Source organism: Helianthus annuus, chromosome 9 (genome assembly GCF_002127325.2).
Source record: "Helianthus annuus cultivar XRQ/B chromosome 9, HanXRQr2.0-SUNRISE, whole genome shotgun sequence".
NCBI lineage: Eukaryota > Viridiplantae > Streptophyta > Magnoliopsida > Asterales > Asteraceae > Helianthus > Helianthus annuus.
In genome coordinates this window covers 169,622,549-169,643,662 of record NC_035441.2, presented here as the reverse complement: position 1 = coordinate 169,643,662, position 21,114 = coordinate 169,622,549, and the positions used below count along the sequence as shown (strand labels likewise).

The window sequence follows — 21,114 nt, the reverse complement described above, 5'->3', positions numbered from 1 at the left end:
GGAAAAAAAAGTAAAATACCTTCTTGGTCTCGGTTAAATTTTGCTCGTCTAGTTAGCCCTTGGGACGACGCTTCATCACCCGCCATGAAGACCTGAGCCACGTTCATAATCATGTTGTGCATAATAGCATCCTCTTCTGAAGATGATGAATACCAACTAGACGAAGACGATGAAGACATAGAAGAAATTGAAGAAATGGAAGAAGGTGAAGCCATGATAATTTTTGAGAGAGAGATGGGGTGGTAGCGGGTAAAAAATGGTATAAAGATAGATGAGTTTTTATAAAAAGGGAAGAGGGGTTATAAAATGTGAGAGAGATATGAGATTGTAGTGGGTGAAAAGTTGTGAAAAAAGGTGTAAAAGAGGTGAGTATTTATAAAAGTGGAAGTGAATGGGGTATTTTTTTAAAACATAACCGTTGGCTTTTTGAAAAAAAAAAAAGGAGAATTTAATTTTTTTTAATAAACGGCTACTTTTGAGTTGGGCCCCACATTTTTGGTCCGTCGCAAACGGCAACAAAAGGACGGCGAGGACGGGACGGAGGGGGGCGGCGTGGTGTGTCGGGCGTCGCCGCTGGAAGACGGGCTGGAGACGGTACCATATCGTCTAGCCTTAGTTTTGGTTTGCATGGCTTTGGAAAGTAGACAGATTGGATTCTTTCTTGGTTGTGTCTGTGAAAAAGGCTTTTATTTCAGATAGGGGAAGTAGTAACCTTCCTAATTTTGAGTGGAGCAAATGGGTGCCAATTAAATGCAATATTATGACCTGGAGGGGTAACCTGAATAGAGTTGCTACCATAGTCAACTTGAGAAAAAAGGAATGTAGAAATCTCATCGGTTATGTGTCCTTTTTGCGATGAATATGAGGAAACGGTGGATCGCTTGTTTACAGCTTGTACGATGGCAACACAGGTATGGGCGGCTGTCAGTGCTTGGTGTAACATTCCCCCAATCTTCACGTTCGATTTCAAAGATTTAATGGATATACATAATTCTATTAGGGGGGAAGAAAAATGAAGAAGATTATTCATGGGTTGATTATTATTTCTTGCTGGAGCATATGGGAAGGAAGAAACGAGTTGGTTTTTAAGCAGATCAGTAGAAGTTCGCAAGAAATCATGATAGAGATTAAATCGAAGGGTTTCGGGTGGGTTAAAAATAGGTCGTCATATAAATATATTAGTTGGAAGGAGTAGTGTAAATACCCTATGTATATGTTGTAATTTTGCCCTTTACCCGTTTGAGGCGGGGTTTTGTTTTGTATTGGCCTTTTGGCCGTTTGGGTCGGAGATGCGTTTTTAATAAAGTTTATTTAAAAAAAAAAAAGTACTTGACTTGTTTCTTTTCTACTCTCCGCTTTCAAGTTGACAATCACTATTTTGAGCTCCTGATGGCCTCTACTGGATATAGTAAGAGCTTATTATGTAAATAAGAGTTGGTTATAAGTAAAGGGTACCAAATTACTTGCATTAAATTCTATACCTATGTCAATGAATCGACCTACAACTACTTTTGACATGACACTGATATTGCTAGATGAGAGACCATTTCATTTCATTTCGTTTAAAATAGTATAATGGTTGATGGTAAACAAAGTAATATAGATGTAGTAATAAGGTAGTTTTATCATAGTTTAACATGTTTTCATTTTTTTCTTCTTTGCCGGTTTTAGTTTCTTTGTCACATCATGTTTTATTCTTCTTTCATTTGTTTGATTTGACCTCTTCTCAATTTTTTATAATATTCACATCAAAGATGTAAATTCAATAAAACAACTATTACTTGATAGAGAAAAGCTATATCTCTGTTGTGCTAAAAGAAAACCCTACTTTCCGTTCATTCTAAATCTAGAAAAATAAATACTTTATTAAAAGAGAACCTTCGTTTGACGACTTTCGTATCAACTTTTAGACGAAACACCTTAACTTCTTTGTTGATGGAATTTATAGTATATTTTTATGTTGCAAACAAAATAATACAATAAAAGTGAATCAACATCTTTAATTTATTTAAGGGGCATTTGTTTTTAACTTTTAAGAATTAAAGTTTGAAAACTAAAGTAAAAGATATCTATATTGATCCCATATACTTTATATAATAGCATCTTTAACCTATATAACCTTTTAATTTGATTTTTCTTCTTTTATAACTCTTGTTTGTTAACTTAAAAAAAAAAAAAAGCAAATGCGCATGAATAGTGAAATGGTTGAACAAATGGATTTTTTTTTAATTTCACCCACACTTTATATTTTTTTAAACCTGAGACATCTTCTTAATTCTTTTAATTATCTTCCCTTTCACAAGTTTAAACCTGAGACATCTTCTTAAGAGACATGTGCCTCTACCAAGTGAGCTATCCCACATTGGCCGTTATACTTTATATCACATACATCTTTAACCCATGCAACTATTTTAAATTGATTTTTCCTGATAACTTTCATTTGTTAACTTAAAAAAATGCGCAACTGTGTTTATTTTTTTAACATTGAGATGTAAATTTTGCTGAAAAAGGTTGTATTCAATAGAGTTTTTTTTTGGTATTGTAAATTATATTTAATACATGTACATTGCCAAACTGAACCAATACCTACCTACATCGATACCAATATCGATATTACTAGAACGAGTATTTGTATTTTTTGGGTTACATAATGGAAAATAGTAATATTTATTATTTTTTGTTTATATAATTCACTTAACGTATTATCTATGTCTATATTTATACTATATTAATTTTATTACATAATTTATAAATCAAACTGTCAGAATTGGTACCAATATTTTATCACTTAAATGTCTATTCAACCCGTTTTTTATTATTTTGTATACAAAATTACTTTTATTCAACCCGAGGTTTTTTAAGATATAACATTTTTATTATTTGGTATATAGATTAGATTTAGTCAACCCGTACAATACACCGACGAATTCTTTTTATAGATATAACTTTTTTTATTATTATTTAGTATATAAAATTACATTTATTCAACCCATGTAATACACATGGATCTTAAAGATATAATTTTTTTTATTATTTGGTATATAAAGTTATATATATTCAACCCGTACAATACATGAAGTTTAAAAATATAACTTTTTTTATTAGTTAATATATAAAATTACATTTATTTAACCCGTGTAATAAAAGAGATTTTAAAGTTATATTATTTAGTATTTAATATATAAAATCACATTTAATCTTTATTAAACCCATACAATACACAGTCATGTAATGGAAAATAATAATATATATTATTTTTTTGTTTATATAATTCACTTAACATATTGTCTGTGTCTATATTTATACGATATTAATTTTATTACATAATTATAAATCAAACTACCAACATTTTATCACTTAAATGGCTATTCAACCCATGTAATACGAAACATATAACTTTTTTTATTATTATTTAGTATACAAAATTACATTTATTCAACCCGTGTTGTATACAATGTTTTTTTCAACATATAACTTTTATTACTATTTAGTATACAAAATTACATTTATTCAACATGTGTAATACACAAGGTTTTTTAAAATGTTAATTTCGTATATAAAATTGGATTTATTCAACCCGTACAATACATCGACGAGGTTTTTTAAAGATAATTTTTTTATTATTTAGTATGTAAAATTACATTTATTCACCTATGTAATACACATGGACTTTAAAGATATAAAATATTTATTATTTGGTATATAAAGTTATATTCATTCAACCCGTACAATACACAAGGTTTTAAAAATATAACTTTGTTATTATTTAATATATAAAATCACATTTATTCAACCACAGGTTTAAAGTTATATTATTTTATTATTTAATATATAATTTTACATTTATTCTTTATTAAACCGATACAATAAATAGGCGGGTTTTTTAAAGATGTCACTTTTTTATTATTTATCATACAAAATTTCATTTATTCAACCTATGTAATACACGTAGTTTTTAAATATATAATTTTTTATTATTTAATATAGAAAATTATGTTTATTCAATCCGTACAATACACGTGGTTTTAAAAATATTTTTTTTTAATATTTAATATATAAAATTAAATTTATTAACTTGTGTAATAAACGAGATTATTAAAGATATATTATTTTGTTATTTGGTATTTAAAATTACATTTATTAAACACTTGTGATTCACGGGTTTTAACCTAGTTATACAATCTTATAAACATAAATTATTATTTAATAAGGCCTGAAAAAACATCGGAAAAGGATATATGCTCCTTGGGTTAAAATAATCATGTTCATCTCTCTCATTTTCCTGTAATCCCTCTTCCCCAAATCACCCACTCTGCGAATCACTCTCTTATTCCTCTGCAATATTTCCATTTCCATTAAATTTCGTCTGAACAATTGATTATTCTGTTTTTTCAAACACAAGAACAAGTCCACTCTGTACAACAACCGCATTCACCCTTTATGTATATATTATCATCATCATCCTGTTTCTATTTCCACTGATCAAATTTTCATAACAACAACAACAGCTCACACCCACAAACCCAATTCATCATTTTCCACAATAATGCCACAAATTTTGGGTTTTCTCACGGCGGTTTCGCCGATCTGGGACTGCTTGTAATGACTTTTTTCCAATTTATTTCATGGAGTTCAAGATTTGTTTTACAGATATTATTAATTACAGATGCATTGTTTTCTCCAGAAGAAAATGGTGGACTGAGCTGCTAATTCTTCAGGTGAAATTGTATATATATATATTTATATATATCTAATTTAATCATTTGTTTTTTGAGGGTTGATCTTAGTTAAGTTTTATAGTTTCTGAAATGATAAAGATTTTTGCTTTTCAATTATTTGTTGGAAAAATGGAATCTTTTTTCAAAACCTTGAATTGAATCAGTATGGGCTTCTAGGGTTTTGATGTTTCACTTAATTTGACATAATATCAGCATCAATTATTGGGAATTTGTGTAGGAGAAGATTAGGGTTTGGATGTCATGGACAATACTAGATAGTAGATACATATACATACATACCCTTTTTGGTAATATGTATACAACTGTGTTGCTGTGTATATGAGGTTATGAACAATTAGGGTTTAAATTAGTAAAGATTTCTTGATATTCTAAGTAAGTGTCATATCGCACATGGGATATACATATACTGGTATGTGTCGGTTTCGTGTTTTCATGCCGAAACCATGATTAATTTTGTGTAAATGCATTGTAATCGACTAATCGTTAAGATCTTGCTTTGCAGATGCTTTTAGTATTAGTATTTTTCGACATCAGTCAAGCGAAATTTGGGGATAGTCAGTTACGATCGCGAAGACTGGAAAACAGTGGTGAAAATATTCAGTCGCATTCGTGCATTCATGATCAAATAATTGAACAAAGAAGAAAGAGACCTGGAAACAAGGTGTTTTCGGTTACGCCACAGGTTTATCATACTTCTGGTCATCTTCACCGTAAGGGAAGAGAGTTATTAGACGCTTCTACGTCTTCTGGTTTTTTAAAGAATGCAAAGTTACCCATAAGAATTTATTTGAATTATGATGCGGTGGGTCACTCACCCGATAGGGATTGTAGGAATGTTGGAGATATAGTTAAGGTGAGTTTTTTATAACAATAATAAATTAATAATAATAATCTGATTCTTTTTTGCTTGCTTATATTACTGTGTTTGATTCAAATTGGTTTTGTCGGCAGCTAGGTGAGCCTCCGGTTGGTTCTGATTTGGGTAGGCCTACGTGTAATCCTCACAACGATCCTCCGATTTTTGGTGACTGTTGGTATAACTGCACGTCGGATGATGTAACCGGAGATGACAAAAGGCATCGGCTTCATAAGGTTTTTCCTAAAACTTTAATGATACATGGAAAAATTACAAGTTTTGTCCTTTATCTTTATACCACTTTTTAGGCGGTGTCCTTTTTAACGAATGTTGACTGGCGGTGTCCTTTACTAGGTATTTTGTTGCAAGTTTAGTCCTTTACACCCAACCCAGTTAAAAAACCCTGTTAATTGTTGGGTGTAAAGGACTAAACTTGCAACAAAATACCTAGGTAAAGGACTAAACTTGCAACAAAATACCTAGTAAAGGACACCGCCTGTCAACAATTAACAGGGTTTTTTAACTGGGTTGGGTGTAAAGGACTAAACTTGCAACAAAATACCTAGTAAAGGACACCGCCAGTCAACATTCGTTAAAAAGGACACCGCCTAAAAAGTGGTATAAAGATAAAGGACAAAACTTGTAATTTTTCCATGATAAATTGTGGTTTGAAGTTATTTATAAGAAATGATTATTACTTAGGCTAAACACACACAATAGGCAAGTGTACCTATCGTTTGTAGTAACGTTTGTGTAAGAACCTATATATATTTTGGAGAACAGGCTTTAGGGCAGACAGCTGAATGGTTTAAACGAGCTTTGGCTGTTGAACGTGTAAGAGGAAACCTAAGGTTAAGTGGTTACTCCGCTTGTGGACAAGATGGCGGTGTACAACTTCCCCGTGAATACGTTGAAGGTAACTTGATACTTAAGTCATTGACTTTATTCAATCTAGTCGTTGACTTTTGTTTCTTTGTATCTTTCTAGAGGGCGTTGCTGATGCTGATTTAGTTCTTTTGGTGACAACGAGGCCCACAACAGGCAATACCTTGGCATGGGCCGTAGCATGTGAACGTGATCAATGGGGTCGTGCAATTGCCGGTAATTATTCACGTTTCTAACCCATAATGCTTGTTTTTTAGGTGTTTTAAAGATAGATGAAACTTGAAAGTGTTGTTGATATGTTATTTCTCTGTTTAAAGGACATGTGAATGTGGCGCCACGTCACTTGACAGCGGAAGCAGAAACGTTACTTTCGGCCACCCTTATACACGAAGTGAGTGTCGTTGCTATATATCTAATGATTAACATACGTAAAGTTCGAAAAAATTCGATCATTTTAAAACGGGTTATGACAAGTTTGGGGCTTTTAGGTGATTCATGTTCTTGGATTTGACCCGCATGCCTTCACACATTTTAGAGACGAGAGAAAAAGACGACGTAGTCAGGTTGGTGATCGCTTTATCGATGCAACAACATAAAAAAAAAGTAATTTTATCGCGCTATGATGTTTAAGTTTTAACAATGACTTGTTTTTTTTAAGGTCACTAAAGAAACCATGGATGAAAAGCTCGGGAGGGTGGTGACGCGGGTAGTTCTTCCACGTGTTATCATGCATTCACGCAATCATTACGGGGTACATCTTACCTTCATTTCGTTCTTAACAAGATTCTTTAAGCAAAAGTAACTAAAAACAATATAACATGTACAAACTTCCTTCCTGTTAGGCGTTTTCTGAGAATTTCACCGGTTTAGAATTAGAAGACGGTGGAGGACGTGGAACATCAGGTTCGTTAACCGTTAACATATCCATATCAATAAAAATAAAATATAAACAAAAAGAAATCCGGGTTCATGAGATAATACCATAATTTTCTTTCTTTGATAACTAAACGTAATATTGTATTAACATATATCAGGATCTCACTGGGAGAAGAGACTTTTGATGAATGAAATAATGACGGGTTCGGTTGATACACGGTCTGTAATTTCAAAAATGACACTAGCTTTATTAGAAGATAGCGGTTGGTATGAAGCTAATTACAGCATGGCCGACCGTCTTGATTGGGGCCTAAGTCAAGGGACCGAATTTGTCACCAACCGTTGTAATTTATGGAAAGGTGCATATCATTGCAATACAACACAGTTTTCAGGGTGTACATATAATCGCGAGGCCGAGGGTTATTGTCCAATTGTACATTATAGTGGGGACCTTCCTCAGTGGGCCCGTTATTTTCCGCAGCCTAATAAAGGTATGATCTTTAGATTTTAGAAGTAAATGTCGTCACTAAATGAATGGTATGGTTAATGGTTCGATTGTAAAGGTTGACTTTCTGATTCTTGGTCAACGCAGGTGGACAATCGACGTTGGCTGATTATTGCACCTATTTTGTAGCGTATTCTGACGGCTCATGTGTAGACACGAACAGTGCACGGATGCCTGACAGAATGTTAGGGGAAGTTCGTGGAAGTAGCTCGAGGTAAAAACTGAAATTTAGTTTTTTTTTTTTTTTTTTTTTTTTTTTTGGCGGAGTACCGTACATATATACGATGTAGTTTTATAATTTTTTTTCATGGTGGTTTCTTTTGTATTTTATTCGTATAGGTGTATGGCCTCTTCGTTAGTACGTAACGGGTTCGTTCGGGGTTCTATGACCCAAGGAAATGGTTGTTACCAACATAGGTGCATCAACATGACTTTGGAGGTGTGGTTTTAAAGTTCATGTGAAATAGTTTATATAATTCTTTATTTATCTAAATGACAAAATGTTGTCTTTACAGGTTGCTGTTGATGGCATTTGGAAAGCTTGCCCAGAAGTTGGTGGACCCGTTCAATTTCCTGGGTTTAACGGTAATTTTGTTCGAAAAAACTTTATTTTAGTTTTACAATTTTCTTTCGTCCATTTTAAGCGTTTGAATTTGTGTTAACGGTTTGCAACACAGGTGAGCTGATTTGCCCGCCGTATCATGAACTTTGTGGTGCGAACCCTGTTCTCACGTCCAGTCAGTGCCCCAACTCATGCAATTCAAACGGCGATTGTATCGATAGAAAGTGTGTTTGCTTTCTTGGATTTGACGGCCATGATTGTAGCAAACGTAAGCTCTTTTTTCATTTTCGTACACTAAAATATTCAGTATAAAATACTGTTAAATTAAATGTCTTGGGATTTATTGTTTTCAGGGTCGTGCCCTAGTAACTGTAACGGACATGGAAAGTGCCTTAAGAACGGTATTTGCGAATGTAAAGACGGGTTCACTGGGATTGACTGCTCAACTGGTGAGTTTTAATGTTCAACCTAGGGCTGCAAACGAACCCAACGTTCAGCGAACAGTTCGTGAACTGTTCGGCTGGAAGTTCGGTTGTGTTCGTTTGTTTAATCAATGTACGAACACGAACAAAAAAATTCGTTCATTTAGTTAAATGAACGAACATGAACAGAGGTCATGTTCGTTCGGTAATATGTTCGTTTATGTTTGATAGTTCATTAGTATTTTTAATTTTATTTTATTTAAAAACTTCAAAATTCCGTCAAATAAAATATTTAATAACCATCATTGTGTTATATATTAATTATATATTCGGTTAATGAACGTTTGTTTGTGTTCGTCTGTTTTCATTTGTGTTCATGAACATTAATTTGTGTTCATGAACGTTCGTTACCTAAAATTAACAAACGAACACGAACACGTTCATTTCCTTAACAGGCGAACATGAACAGTCTGTGAACACATATATTACCATAACAAACGAACACGAACAAGGTCTTGTTCAAGTTCGTTCGGTTTGTTTGCAGCCCTATTCAACCGCAATCTTCCTTTCAAAACCACTTAATTCAACAATTACTTGCTTAATCGGATTCTTTCGGACGGTTTTGCAGCGGTTTGTGATGAACAATGCAGCCTTCACGGTGGGGTGTGTGATAACGGGGTGTGTGAATTTCGCTGCTCTGACTACGCGGGCTACACCTGTCGAAACAGTTCCTTGGTTCTTAACAACCTTTCAATCTGCAAAGACGTTTTAATTAATGACGGTGGCGGGCAACATTGCGCACCAAGTGAATCAAGCATCTTGAGGCAGGTGGAGGATGTCGTGGTGATGCCTAATTATCACCGCTTGTACCCGAACGGTGCTAGAAAGATTCTTAACATGTTTATCGGCAGAAACTGTGATAAAGCCGCTAGACGACTTGCATGTTGGGTAAGATTCGTTAATTTCCTTACGCGTTTCATTGTTTTTATGCTTGTGATGAATGTTTATATAACTCGCGTGGAATGTAACAGATATCGATACAGAAGTGTGAGAAAGACGGTAACAACAGATTAAGAGTGTGTCATTCAGCATGCCAAGCGTATAATCTGGCTTGCGGTGCATCACTAGATTGCTCAGACCAAACGCTTTTCAGTGACAGCGGTCTATGCACGGGTTCCGGTGAGATGGAATCATGGTTTTGAAGCTTCGACAACTGTAAATTATAGAACAGCCTTTTTGTCATCGAGTTCAAGTTTTCGTGGTGTAATATTCTTGGTTTATTGTAAAGGATAAGCGGCATACGCTGCTCTTGTATTCACGGAGACTTTACGCCATGTAATTTGTTCAAGAAAATAACCCGAAAAAGAAAGTAATTCAGTGGGGTTTAAAAACTTGTTTGTTATCATCTAACCCAACAATTCACAATCAATCTCAATGATTTTAAAATCAAAATTTGGTAACTAAAATGATCAAATCCCTGTTGTAGGACAGAATGTAATCAAGTAATCAGTCCCGGAACAAGTGAACGTACTCGACGCATCATCATACGCATAGCTATACGCACTCGGGCACGCTGCTTTAAACATCACCGAGAACTGCGTTGGCGCACACGTTGCTGGCATTGCATGATCCCCCGTGCAGCAGAACTCCGGCGTGTTAAATGCATCACACGCGCTTTTACAAGCCACCACCGCGCCACTACCGTCCACAACTCTCAGCTCGGGCGGACAGTTAACGTTTAGGTCTGCTATGCACCCTGCGTAGTGGCAGTCACCGGCACCACCTGTCGGCTTTATGCCAATGCCGACATTGTACCCGTCGACAAGGCTGACATCATAAAAATCCTTATCGCTGTTGGTGTTGCTGTTGCCGCCAGCGATTGTGAACTCCGCTAGCGAAACCGGGGGGTCACCACCGCCATTGCACCTGAGAGTACCTCCGCAGTCGCCCGTAACGCACTTACCATTTCCGAACTCGTCAAAGGTGCAACCGGTTCGGGCCCAGAACCGACCCGACCAGCCGGGCATAGCGAGGAACTGAACAGAGGCACCGGGTAACAATGCGAAGCCGCCCTCGCCTAAGACAGGACCCGCATTCCCGCTTAGCGTCCCGGGCCAAACTGTATAGCTACAGCTGTTTTGTAACGTAAACACCGTAGCTGATACCCCCTCACCTGCTGCATACATCACATAACATATAGTGGTTAAAAAACATTATACATTGAAACAAAGGAAAAAAAAAACATATATTATTGAGACACCTGAAAAGAAGATAAGGAAAAGAAGAGAGAAACAGCAGGGACGCATAAGAATCTTCATCGGAGAAGAAGAAGACGACGTCGATGTAGCACGCAAAGATTGTGTAGAGAGAGAGGGTGGGGGTTGTAGTTAGGTTCGCGACAGCTTATAGTGTGGTCTTTTTGGGTCACAAAACCCAGAGAAATAACCTCAATGGACTTATTTATATCATATTATATTATATTAAACTATTATTAATATTATTTTTAATTAATTAGATTTCTTAAGTTTTAGAAATCAATACGATTTCTTGTTGACCTGTCTATGTTTCAACCCAACTTTCATGATAACATTTTCATCTTTTCTAAATATTTCTATATAATACTTGGTTGCCTGTTTAATATTATAATAATAGTAATTAGTTTTCTCTACCAACGCCCGTTGTGGCGGCGTCATACGTGATGTGATAAAACTTATGATAGACATAACCCGACTCGTTTCTAAAGAAACCAGGCAGATTCAAACTCACATCAACGATTTAGCCCTAGAAAATACTAACCACATGGACCAAAGCTGAATTACATGTCAAAACGCATTTTTAAGTTCGTTAAAAGGGAAACCCAAGTCGGTTGCCACAATTATATTGGCCACCGACATTGTCTTTTAAGGTTTATATATATAATCGAATAGTAATAGTTCAAATTTTAGCCTTGTTAATTAACCGAAATTAAACAAAACTAAGAGCCTAAACAAGTCAAGCCGGTCTAATCTACTCATACCGTATAACGTCCTACTATAAAGCTCAACATGAGACGGACATAAACGAGCTTGAGCCTATTTAATAAACGGGCTCACACCCAAATAATTGATTTAACCGAACCAAATGAACTGATATCTAAGACTAACTGATGGTCATGGTTAAGGTTATTTGATTAACCGATTATTCGGTTATGGTTAAGAATGTCCCATAACTGAACGTTAATCGAACCGAAATAGTTGAGACATGCTTACTTCGAGATGAATATATGTATACCTAATGATTGTATGTGGGTTGGGTATATGCGTCAATTTTATAAAGAAAAACTTCAAAAATATGCGTACATTAACCTTCATGCAATTCTCGTTTGATGTCACTGATTTTTTTATGCATTTTCATTTAGTTCAAATCTTAGTTCAAACCTTGTGGTTAATTAAACAAAATCAAACCATAAATATCGAGCTTCATAACCGATTAACCAAAACCGAGGTTCGGTTATAGTTATGGTTAAGGAAATTCCATAACCGTAGCTAACGGTTATGGCTATGATAGGTAAAAAAAATTAATTCGCAACACGATTTACACACCTTGAATTATATAACTTTGAATAATATAACGAGAAACAATACACAATTCTCCATGCCATCTTTGTTTTCTCTATCATTTCACAAGTCAATACAAAAAATTCAAGATTCAAGATTGATGTATAAATAAACAAAGGAAATTATTGAATAGTAACTTTATCTCCAACCATCCCAGTTTACAATTAAAAAAAATAAAATAAAACAAAATGTACATTTATCACTTATACAAGAACTTATTCTTTAACAAACAAAAATTATCTTCAAAAAGCAGATAAAACTCAACCTGCTTCCCTATTTCCTAACTAGATTTCTTTCCAGATAGCAATCCCTTGACATAGTCAAGAATCGGGGATGGCCAGAAATTATAAGCCGTAGCACAAGCAAGATATGCACACGACAGTGCAACGTATACTTTGAACCAAACCGATGAGAAAACCGCAAGATATGCAAATACAGAAGTAATGACTAGTACTATTGTGCAATTTACCAAGCATTTGAACGTTGAAAGATCGCCTTCTGTTCCTTCATTAGGAAAATAACCTTGAGCTATGAAATCTGAAAGCAGTTGATCTTTTTGATGAAATGTGTTTAGCAACCACGTGTTGCACTCGTCTTCTGAAACCGGGATTTCTTCTAGAGATATTCGTCTGACATGAACATGAACTTCTGAAGGTTCGACGCCAAAAACATTGTCCATAAATGTCGGGCATCGGTTCTTGTATGCAATCGTCACATCATACACTGAAATAAGCAAAAATGAGGTTTTTTTTTTATCATAAAATAAAATACAGAAAACTTACATTTTTTTTTTATTTTGAGCACACAAAATACCTGCATCGAGAGAACCCCTTAGGATTTCAACACAAGCATGAAAGCCTCTTGTTTTTGGTAGCAGCACATTCTTGAGTATCGGTAATCCATTTTCAGCAGCATATTTCTGGCTTTTTATGCACTTTTGTTCTCTGCATAAAAAAACAGACATTTAACATAAAGGGCAACTGGTAGTCGAGTAGAAACGGTAATTTAAAAAGAAGCTACCAATTAAAATGAGTTTAGCAGGTATTTTTTAGAATTGTCTCTTATAAATATACGAGTAAAATGACATTTTCGTCCCTGAGGTTTGGTCAGTTTTGTGACTTTCGTCCAAAGGTTTGTTTTTTCCGCATCTGGATCCAAAAGGTTTAAAATCTTGCCATTTTCATCTGGCTCGTCAACTCCATCCATTTTTCTCTGTTAAGTCAGAGGTATTTCCGTCTTTTTTGTTAACTTAAAGGGCAACTCGGTCTTTTTCACGGGTATTCCGTCTATTTACATAAAGTGAAAAGGATCCAATTGCCCTTTAAGTTAACAAAAAAGACGGAAATACCCCTGATTTAACGGAGAAAATGGATGGAGTTAACGAGCCGTATGAAAATGGCAAGATTTCAAACCTTTTGGCTCCAGATGCAGAAAAACAAACCTTTGGACGAAGGTCACAAAACTGGCCAAACCTCAGGGACGAAAATCGCATTTTACTCTAAATATATAAAAGAAAAAAAGGGAAATCGAGAACATACGTAAAATCAGTTCCTTCAGGAAAAACAGCAAGCCATAACGGGTCCAATGGATTGGTAAAAGTCGAGAGCATTTTACGCATGATAGGTTCATCAACTTCCCATTTTCTTTCCACCGAAATGAACTCAAAAATATGAAATCCCCAACCGAATATCGGTAATTTCATCAAGCTACTTTTGAGGACATATTTGATGCACCCTAAACAACCTTTTCTCAGTGCAAGATCCCAAAGATACATCCAATCAACTTCTGTTCGGTGATTAGCAATAAGCAAAACACGTTCCTTTTCGGGTACAGTTTCTCCAGAAAAGACCACTTTAGTTTTGTTAATCTTTTCGAACAAAAACGGCCATAAAGCTAACCATAGACCAAAAAGAAAAGAACAAGCTTTTCTGCTATAATGTACGCTAAAAAGCCGAAGAAAAACTGCAGCCACCGGACTGAAATAAACCAAAAACATGAAGGCGGTTGAAAGGTAAACCACTAAGCATGCCAGACCCCTTAAAAGCCGTAAAGGAGTCAACGCGTAGTGTTTTAGTTCACTGTTTGTGTCGGAGTTTAGGGCCTGGCAATCGTCCATCTTTATGCCGAGTTAACTCGTTTAAATCTCCCACTTGATGCACCTGCAGCTCTTGAGGATGTAACGATCTTAAAGTATCGACGGGTTTATATGTTCAGAACACACCATAGTGGCATTAAACTCATGAGGCATAGGAATTGACTGAAGATTGGAGGTTACTTCTGCTGTTCACAAAAGATATAGCAAGTCTCAGTCATACATATATAGTGATTAAGAAAACTTGTAGAGGCTAAAACTGCGTATTTACGTTAAAAAAACATGATGACCTGATAGCGGTTTTCGAAAAAAGAAAAAGCAATCAGCAAAGGAATTAATATCCGAGAAAGCATCAATCTTTAACTTGTTTGTACCATATGGAAGTAGCAAGAAATCTACAATTTCATATTTCACTCATAGAGGATTAGTTTTTGAGCAGAAAAATTCAATCAGATTTGTCTCGATGAAATATATAGCCAAAGTTCACATACAAAGATAGTATCGTAACAAACAGCATACTGAGCTGAACAATAATGTTCATATAACTTCTGAAATATTACCCTTCAAAAACTACCTGGTAATCTGGTATATGTTTGTTTGTGCTTCTCCCAAGCCCGAGCCTTAACCGAGCAACAGTCACTTACACTCAAACGACGTTCTCAATTAACATAGCATTGATTTTAAAGAAGCCAATTAATTGTAGCCACAAAATAAGTTGAGGCCAATTACTACAACCATGTGCTAAACCAAATCGGGTAACGACATCTGGCAATGCTCTGTAACAAACTAGACCACCAAAAATGCTTACTTGTTTGGTAGTCACAATTGGAGTACATATTTACACATCAAGCTCAAATCCATCTATATTAACAACTACAAAATATACCAAATTCTGAATTAAAATATTTAATTCACCATTACAATACACAGGGTTGACTTTCATCAAACTCGTCTCACAGTTGTAATTCCAGTCTCCACTACAATAAATATTCTAATTAGCACAGATTTAAAAAAATTAAAAATAAAAAGTCATAAACACATCCTTAATATTAGATCTATAAACTAATAAACTGTGTTGCATAATCCAAAACTGAGTATAGATCAACCCTAAACTATTAAATTAGAAATAATAACAACAACATAAACGATAATTGTAATCAAATTCAGGTAACTGAATGCAAAATTGAAATATAAGATGTGAAATTGTGAGGTAAACAATTTGTTTAAGCATAAATTAAAGAATTGGGAAGAGATGTTGTGCGTACCGATGGTAGAGATGAAAAGTGAAATTGGGGAATTGTGTGGGTTATATGGTAATGGCGGATGATGCGGAATTAGTTGAATCGAGGCCCAAATCTTTCTCTGTTTTTTTGTGAGGGAGACAATACAACAGTTCTTCTTCTTCTTCTTCTTCTTCTTCTTCTTCTTCTTCTTCTGTTGGTGCGTCAATCAATCGTATAAAGGGATCCCTTTAATATTGGTAAATATGCAGTTCTTGCCCCTTGGCTTTTAGTTTTGAACTTTTGTTTCTTTAGTTGGATTTTTGTACTAACTAGGTTTTGCCCGCCCGCGTTGCGGGACATTAAGCCGAATATTTCTTTCTCATAGCATGTACGTCTGTGTTTTAATTACTTGTACATACTACTCATAATACGATCTAAAAAAAATTACATGGACTAAACAAAGTAAAACAAAATACTACCATACTTTTGCTAAAAAAAAAACTAAATCAGTGGAAAAACTACCGCTTCGCATGACGAATAAAAATTAAATTGAGCCAACCAATTAAAACAAAACACTACCATAGTCTTGTAAAAAAAAATATTAAAACGAATTTTATACTGGGAGCAAAATCGTAAATAAACACAAAAAAATCATATCGAAATGTAAATCAACTTAAGTTTATATCGACACGTAAATAAAAATAAAGATGTAAAACTCGATTAAAAAGTATTTAGAAAGTTAAGGGGTTGTAAGAGTCAATGTTGAAAATTAAAGGTACAAGTAAAAAAGAAAAAAAAAACCACAAAAACAAAAGAAAGAAAGAAAAAGTAAAAAAAATATTAAAACGAATTTTATACTAGGGGCAAAATCATAAATAAATACAAAAAAAATCATGTCGAAATGTAAATCAACTTAAGTTTATATCGACACGTAAATAAAAATAAAGATGTAAAACTCGATTAAAAAGTATTTAGAAGTTAAGGGGTTGTAAGAGTCAATGCTGAAAATTAAAGGGTAAAGGTAAAAAAGAAAAAAAAAACACAAAAAGAAAAGAAAGAAAGAAAAAGGAAAATAAAATAATAAAAGGGGAAAAAAAAAAAGACAACACCACTGTAGCAAATATGATATTAGCGGTTTCATTTTGGTAGTCCTGGTTGTCGGTTTGAAGAGATGAGGTTGAAATTAATGAAGTTGGTGTGTATGTTTACATATGTCATTGGTTAAGAAGTGTGGCAAGACCACGTGGGATAAAACCGAAGCGCAAAACGCAAAATTAAACTGCTTTTCGTATGTAAGATGTAATTTGTTATATATATTTTTATATGCTTTTTATAGGGTTTTAGTATCACCTACTAAATATCTAGCTATATATTAGCTTTATATATTATTTAATAATAACCTATATGTATAGCCTAAAAAGCTATATGTACAATTCCTGAATGCAAAAAACTCTCTATGTACATGAGAAGTGTGCCTCAAGCCGATTTTCGGTGCACCTTTTGCGCTTTACCTGTGACTCAAACACATTTACACTGACGTAACACAAATATTAATCATTTAACTTGTTTATCTAAACGAGTTAAGCATGTTAGCATTTGCAAATGAGGTTAAACATGTCGTAAATAGACTGGTGTGTAATAAATAGATTGTAAGTTGGTTAAATGGTTTGAACACGTAACCTTTTTTTTTTTGCAAAATGAGATGACAGATCTAACTTTGGTAATTTGTTTAGTAAACAGATTAATCTAATTAACCCGGAAACAATTTATTTATTTGTTAAACGAGTTAGACTGGCAAAAAAAAAAAGATTATGCTCATTATTAGTTTATTACTATAGTTCTTATGATAGTCATTTTTAAGCACATGCGGATGAAGTTAGATTTTTTATTAACAAATAATTAACCTGTTTTAATAAGGGATATTGGATTTAAATAACTCTGACTTTCACCAATTGACCGATAACACTCCTAACTTTCGATTTTTACCACACCACTCCCAACTTTCAACTTATTTTCCTACAACACTCCCAACACTAACTCAGTTTGCTGACATCAGCTGCCACATCACCAAACCAATGCCACATCAGTTGCCACGTCACAAAAAAAGCCACACCAGACGCAACGTCAGCTGCCATGTCATAAAAAACAACCATCTCAAATACCACGTCATCAAAAAATGCTACGTCAGGTGCCACATAAGTGACACATTAGCAAAAAAAATAATAATAATAATTGGGTTAGTGTTCAGTCAGTTTGGGTGTGCCAGAGGAAAATAAGTTGAAAGTTGGGAGTGGTGTCAACAGTTGAGAGTGTTATTAGGCAATTAATGAAAGTTGAGATTATTTAAATCCAATATCCTTTTTAGTAACTATGTTCAATAGCTTGTAGATCTAGCTCCGACTAGGTTTCACAAACCCAAAGTAAAAGAAAGGTGTGGTGCCTACTCCCTTTCTGAAAGGACCAAAGCTGACAACTATAGAAGAAAATCACTAAAACTGCATGTTGGGAAATATATGATGGATCATTATTGTAAATTAGTGTATCGGGCCTCCAACGAGGATATAAAAGAAACAAACCACAAACAATAACAAATCTATATTTCTGTTCGTAAATGGAAATAGAAAAAATCTGATCTGTCTTGGGTTATCATCCTATGTACTTATCGTACACGATAAGACTTGCCACTTGCAGGACTTTTCTTCGTGTGACCGCAATTATTTTAACCTTCAACCAATAACCAATGAGGTTTTATTTTTATCTTTTTACTATTTTTGACATAACCTAATTCATTTGTTATTACTTTTAGAGTAAACTGCTAAATTCGTCTCTGAGGTTTGACTCAAATTGCTAGATCAGTCCAAAATCAAGTTTTGTTGCTAAAACAGTCACTGAGCCTAGTTTCTGTTGCTATTTCAGTCCAATAAATTAACACCGTTAGAACCTCTGTTAATGAATGAGTAAAACTGCTAAATTCGTCCCTGAGGTTTGATTTAAGTTGCTAGATCAGTCCAAAATCAAGTTTTTTGAATTTGTTAATTATAAACTTATTTAGGTATATAATTTTTCTAGACTTGCATTAATTTTTTTAATTTGTTAATTATAAACTTATTTAGATTATAAACTTATTTAGGTATATAATTTGCAAGTCTAGAAAAATTATTTGTTAGTTATTTTGATTATTATTATTATTATTATTATTATTATTATTATTATTATTATCATTATCATTAAATGTTTACTAATTATATACTTAAGTATTTAAATAAGATAATACTTAATTTAAATAAAATTAGTTTTAAAAATATAAATGTAGCTTTTTTGAAGAGCGCAATTTAACCGGTCCAGCCTTAAATACTGATTTTATTTTGATGTTGTTATTGTTGTTGTTACCATGTAAATATTTAGTATTTATTTAAGAATTTAAATAAGACAACAGTTAATTTAAACAATATTTAGTTATGAAAAATATAAACATTATATGTAAATTTAAATATTAAGAAATTAACATAATTTTTATTTATTTTTATTTAAATCGTAATATTTAATGTTTAATATTTATCAATTATTTTAATTTAATATTTGTATTATAAAGTTCTTTTATTCATTTTTTCTACTTAATTAAGTGGTTTCGTATTTAATAATATTATCATTCAGGTGAGGTCAGACAACATGTCGTGTCAAACCAGTGTTTAAGACAGGTCAAATAAAATTGCGCTCTCCAAAAGAGCTACATTCTGTTTATATTTTTATAACTAAACACAAATTTAAATTATATATTTAGGGTAGACTTGTAATTTATCTTAAATTTTAAGACATTTAAGAAAATATATAATGCATTTGGTACAAGTATTGATGCATTAAGAACCTGTCATTTACCATTTTTTTTCTCTTGTGATATTAATGATTTATTCAACGAACATAAATATAACTGGACCCGCTTTAAACTGTATTTGGGTATTATTATTGTTATAACTTTGTAAATATTTAGTAGTTATATACGTAAGTATCTAAATAAGATCACACTTAATCTAAATAGTATTGAGTTATAATTAACAAATTATATACCTAAATAAGTTTATAATCTAAATAAGTTTATAATTAACAAATTCAAAAAATTAATGCAAGTCTAGAAAAATTATATACCTAAATAAGTTTATAATCTAAATAAGTTTATAATTAACAAATTAAAAAAATTAATGCAAGTCTAGAAAAATTATATACCTAAATAAGTTTATAATTAACAAATTCAAAAACTTGATTTTGGACTGATCTAGCAACTTGAATCAAACCTCAGGGACGAATTTAGCAGTTTTACCCATTCATTAACTGAGGTTCTAACGGTGTTAATTTATTGGACTGAAATAGCAACAGAAACTAGGCTCAGGGACTGTTTTAGCAACAAAACTTGATTTTGGACTGATCTAGGAATTTGAGTCAAACCTCAGGGACGAATTTAGCAGTTTACTCTTACTTTTATTAACATTTATGAGTCGGTTCGAATTGATTATAAGATGAAACCAAATCTATAAATGGTGGTTTGATTTTTGTATTTTCTCAACTGATGAATTTTAGTTATAAACGGCTATATTAATTCAGTTATTATTGATCTATAAATGATGGTTTGATTTTATATTTTCTTAACTGATGAATTTTGGTTATAAACGGCAATGTTAAATCAGTTTTTTTTAACTGCAAATTTCTTTTAATTTATGTCGTATGGGACCTGAAACTAAGACCTTTCCTTCCAAACCTAGGTGTTTAAAGGTTTTACCCTTGACAACGGACCATCACCCCGTTGGTTTAAATCGGTTATTGAACACGATGATTCATTAACCTATTCCTTTTGGATGTGGGGTCAATTCTTTAAAGAAACATGACCATCACCCCATTGGTTTAAATCGGTTATTGAACACGATGATTCATTAACCTATTCCTTTTGGATGTGGGGTCAATTCTTTAAAGAAACATGATAGAAACAAGAAGATGGAACATGTGTATCTGTTATTCCAGAAACCGTAGCAATAGACGTAGACATGTTCTTGACCGATCGAGTTCTCGTTTAGAGTGTACGGTAATAATGGTTAATATGATCTTGATGATCACGTTTGTAGAAAGAGAGAGAGAGAGAGAGAGAGAGAGAGAGGACGATTTAGAGGATGATGAAGTTATAATATAATTGTGTCAACCTTAAACCCTCTTTAATAACTTTTATTTGTACACCCAAACCCTATTCTTATTTTGTAAGGGTAAATATGTCCATCGAATACTTACCAATTAATGATATATGGGTAATTAAGTCAATTTTCAATATATAAGATAAATGATAATAAAGGCGACATTTAATCTGTACTTACTATT

The 21,114-nt window shown here is 33.4% G+C and overlaps 3 protein-coding genes across 15 annotated transcripts; 1 reads left to right on the top strand and 2 right to left on the bottom strand.

The window, feature by feature from the left end:
- The first annotated feature begins 4,253 nt into the window (after nt 1–4,253).
- Nucleotides 4,254–10,215, top strand: LOC110879497 (leishmanolysin). Its single transcript, XM_022127958.2, has 17 exons — nt 4,254–4,718; nt 5,242–5,592; nt 5,691–5,831; nt 6,379–6,511; nt 6,583–6,696; nt 6,798–6,871; nt 6,969–7,043; nt 7,139–7,231; nt 7,323–7,383; nt 7,515–7,847; nt 7,949–8,075; nt 8,201–8,300; nt 8,377–8,446; nt 8,539–8,691; nt 8,777–8,872; nt 9,474–9,793; nt 9,877–10,215. Exons 1-17 carry the CDS (start codon nt 4,626–4,628, stop codon nt 10,045–10,047), a joined length of 2,505 nt encoding a protein of 834 aa, XP_021983650.1. The 5' UTR covers nt 4,254–4,625; the 3' UTR covers nt 10,048–10,215.
- An 11-nt stretch (nt 10,216–10,226) lies between these two features.
- LOC110879500 (pathogenesis-related protein 5) lies at nt 10,227–11,265 on the bottom strand. 2 transcript variants are annotated; one of them, XM_022127967.2, is made up of 2 exons: nt 11,106–11,265; nt 10,227–11,021 (listed from the first exon to the last, which is right to left on the bottom strand). In XM_022127967.2, the coding sequence occupies exons 1-2, from the start codon at nt 11,161–11,163 to the stop codon at nt 10,315–10,317; spliced, it is 765 nt and encodes a 254-aa protein (XP_021983659.1). In that variant the 5' UTR covers nt 11,164–11,265; the 3' UTR covers nt 10,227–10,314. The 2 variants fall into 2 exon arrangements, with proteins under 2 accessions (XP_021983659.1, XP_021983660.1); XM_022127968.2 differs by having other exon boundaries at nt 10,227–11,018.
- A 1,273-nt stretch (nt 11,266–12,538) lies between these two features.
- LOC110879498 (probable 1-acyl-sn-glycerol-3-phosphate acyltransferase 4) lies at nt 12,539–15,977 on the bottom strand. Of its 12 annotated transcripts, none has more exons than XM_035977847.1 (6): nt 15,799–15,977; nt 15,025–15,510; nt 14,824–14,928; nt 13,980–14,721; nt 13,255–13,385; nt 12,539–13,164 (listed from the first exon to the last, which is right to left on the bottom strand). In XM_035977847.1, exons 4-6 carry the CDS (start codon nt 14,555–14,557, stop codon nt 12,722–12,724), a joined length of 1,152 nt encoding a protein of 383 aa, XP_035833740.1. In that variant the 5' UTR covers nt 14,558–14,721; nt 14,824–14,928; nt 15,025–15,510; nt 15,799–15,977; the 3' UTR covers nt 12,539–12,721. The 12 variants fall into 12 exon arrangements, with proteins under 12 accessions (XP_035833740.1, XP_035833743.1, XP_035833742.1 ...); XM_035977850.1 differs by having other exon boundaries at nt 13,980–14,718; XM_035977849.1 differs by having other exon boundaries at nt 14,805–14,928; nt 15,108–15,510.
- Nucleotides 15,978–21,114: the final 5,137 nt, after the last annotated feature.

Bases quoted from the DNA above. Each gene is read 5' to 3' on its own strand.
- LOC110879497 (XM_022127958.2), top strand. From the start codon at position 4,626: ATGGAGTTCAAGATTTGTTTTACAGATATTATTAATTACAGATGCATT. The intron at 8,447-8,538 runs GTAATTTTGTTC...TTTGCAACACAG, and splicing joins TCAATTTCCTGGGTTTAACG to GTGAGCTGATTTGCCCGCCG. The intron at 9,794-9,876 runs GTAAGATTCGTT...GGAATGTAACAG, and splicing joins CTAGACGACTTGCATGTTGG to ATATCGATACAGAAGTGTGA.
- LOC110879500 (XM_022127967.2), bottom strand. From the start codon at position 11,163: ATGAAGATTCTTATGCGTCCCTGCTGTTTCTCTCTTCTTTTCCTTATC. The intron at 11,022-11,105 runs GTGTCTCAATAA...TGATGTATGCAG, and splicing joins TTTCCTTATCTTCTTTTCAG to CAGGTGAGGGGGTATCAGCT.
- LOC110879498 (XM_035977847.1), bottom strand. From the start codon at position 14,557: ATGGACGATTGCCAGGCCCTAAACTCCGACACAAACAGTGAACTAAAA. The intron at 13,386-13,979 runs GTATGTTCTCGA...TTTTTTATGCAG, and splicing joins CCTGAAGGAACTGATTTTAC to AGAACAAAAGTGCATAAAAA. The intron at 13,165-13,254 runs GTATTTTGTGTG...TGCTTATTTCAG, and splicing joins AAGGGGTTCTCTCGATGCAG to TGTATGATGTGACGATTGCA.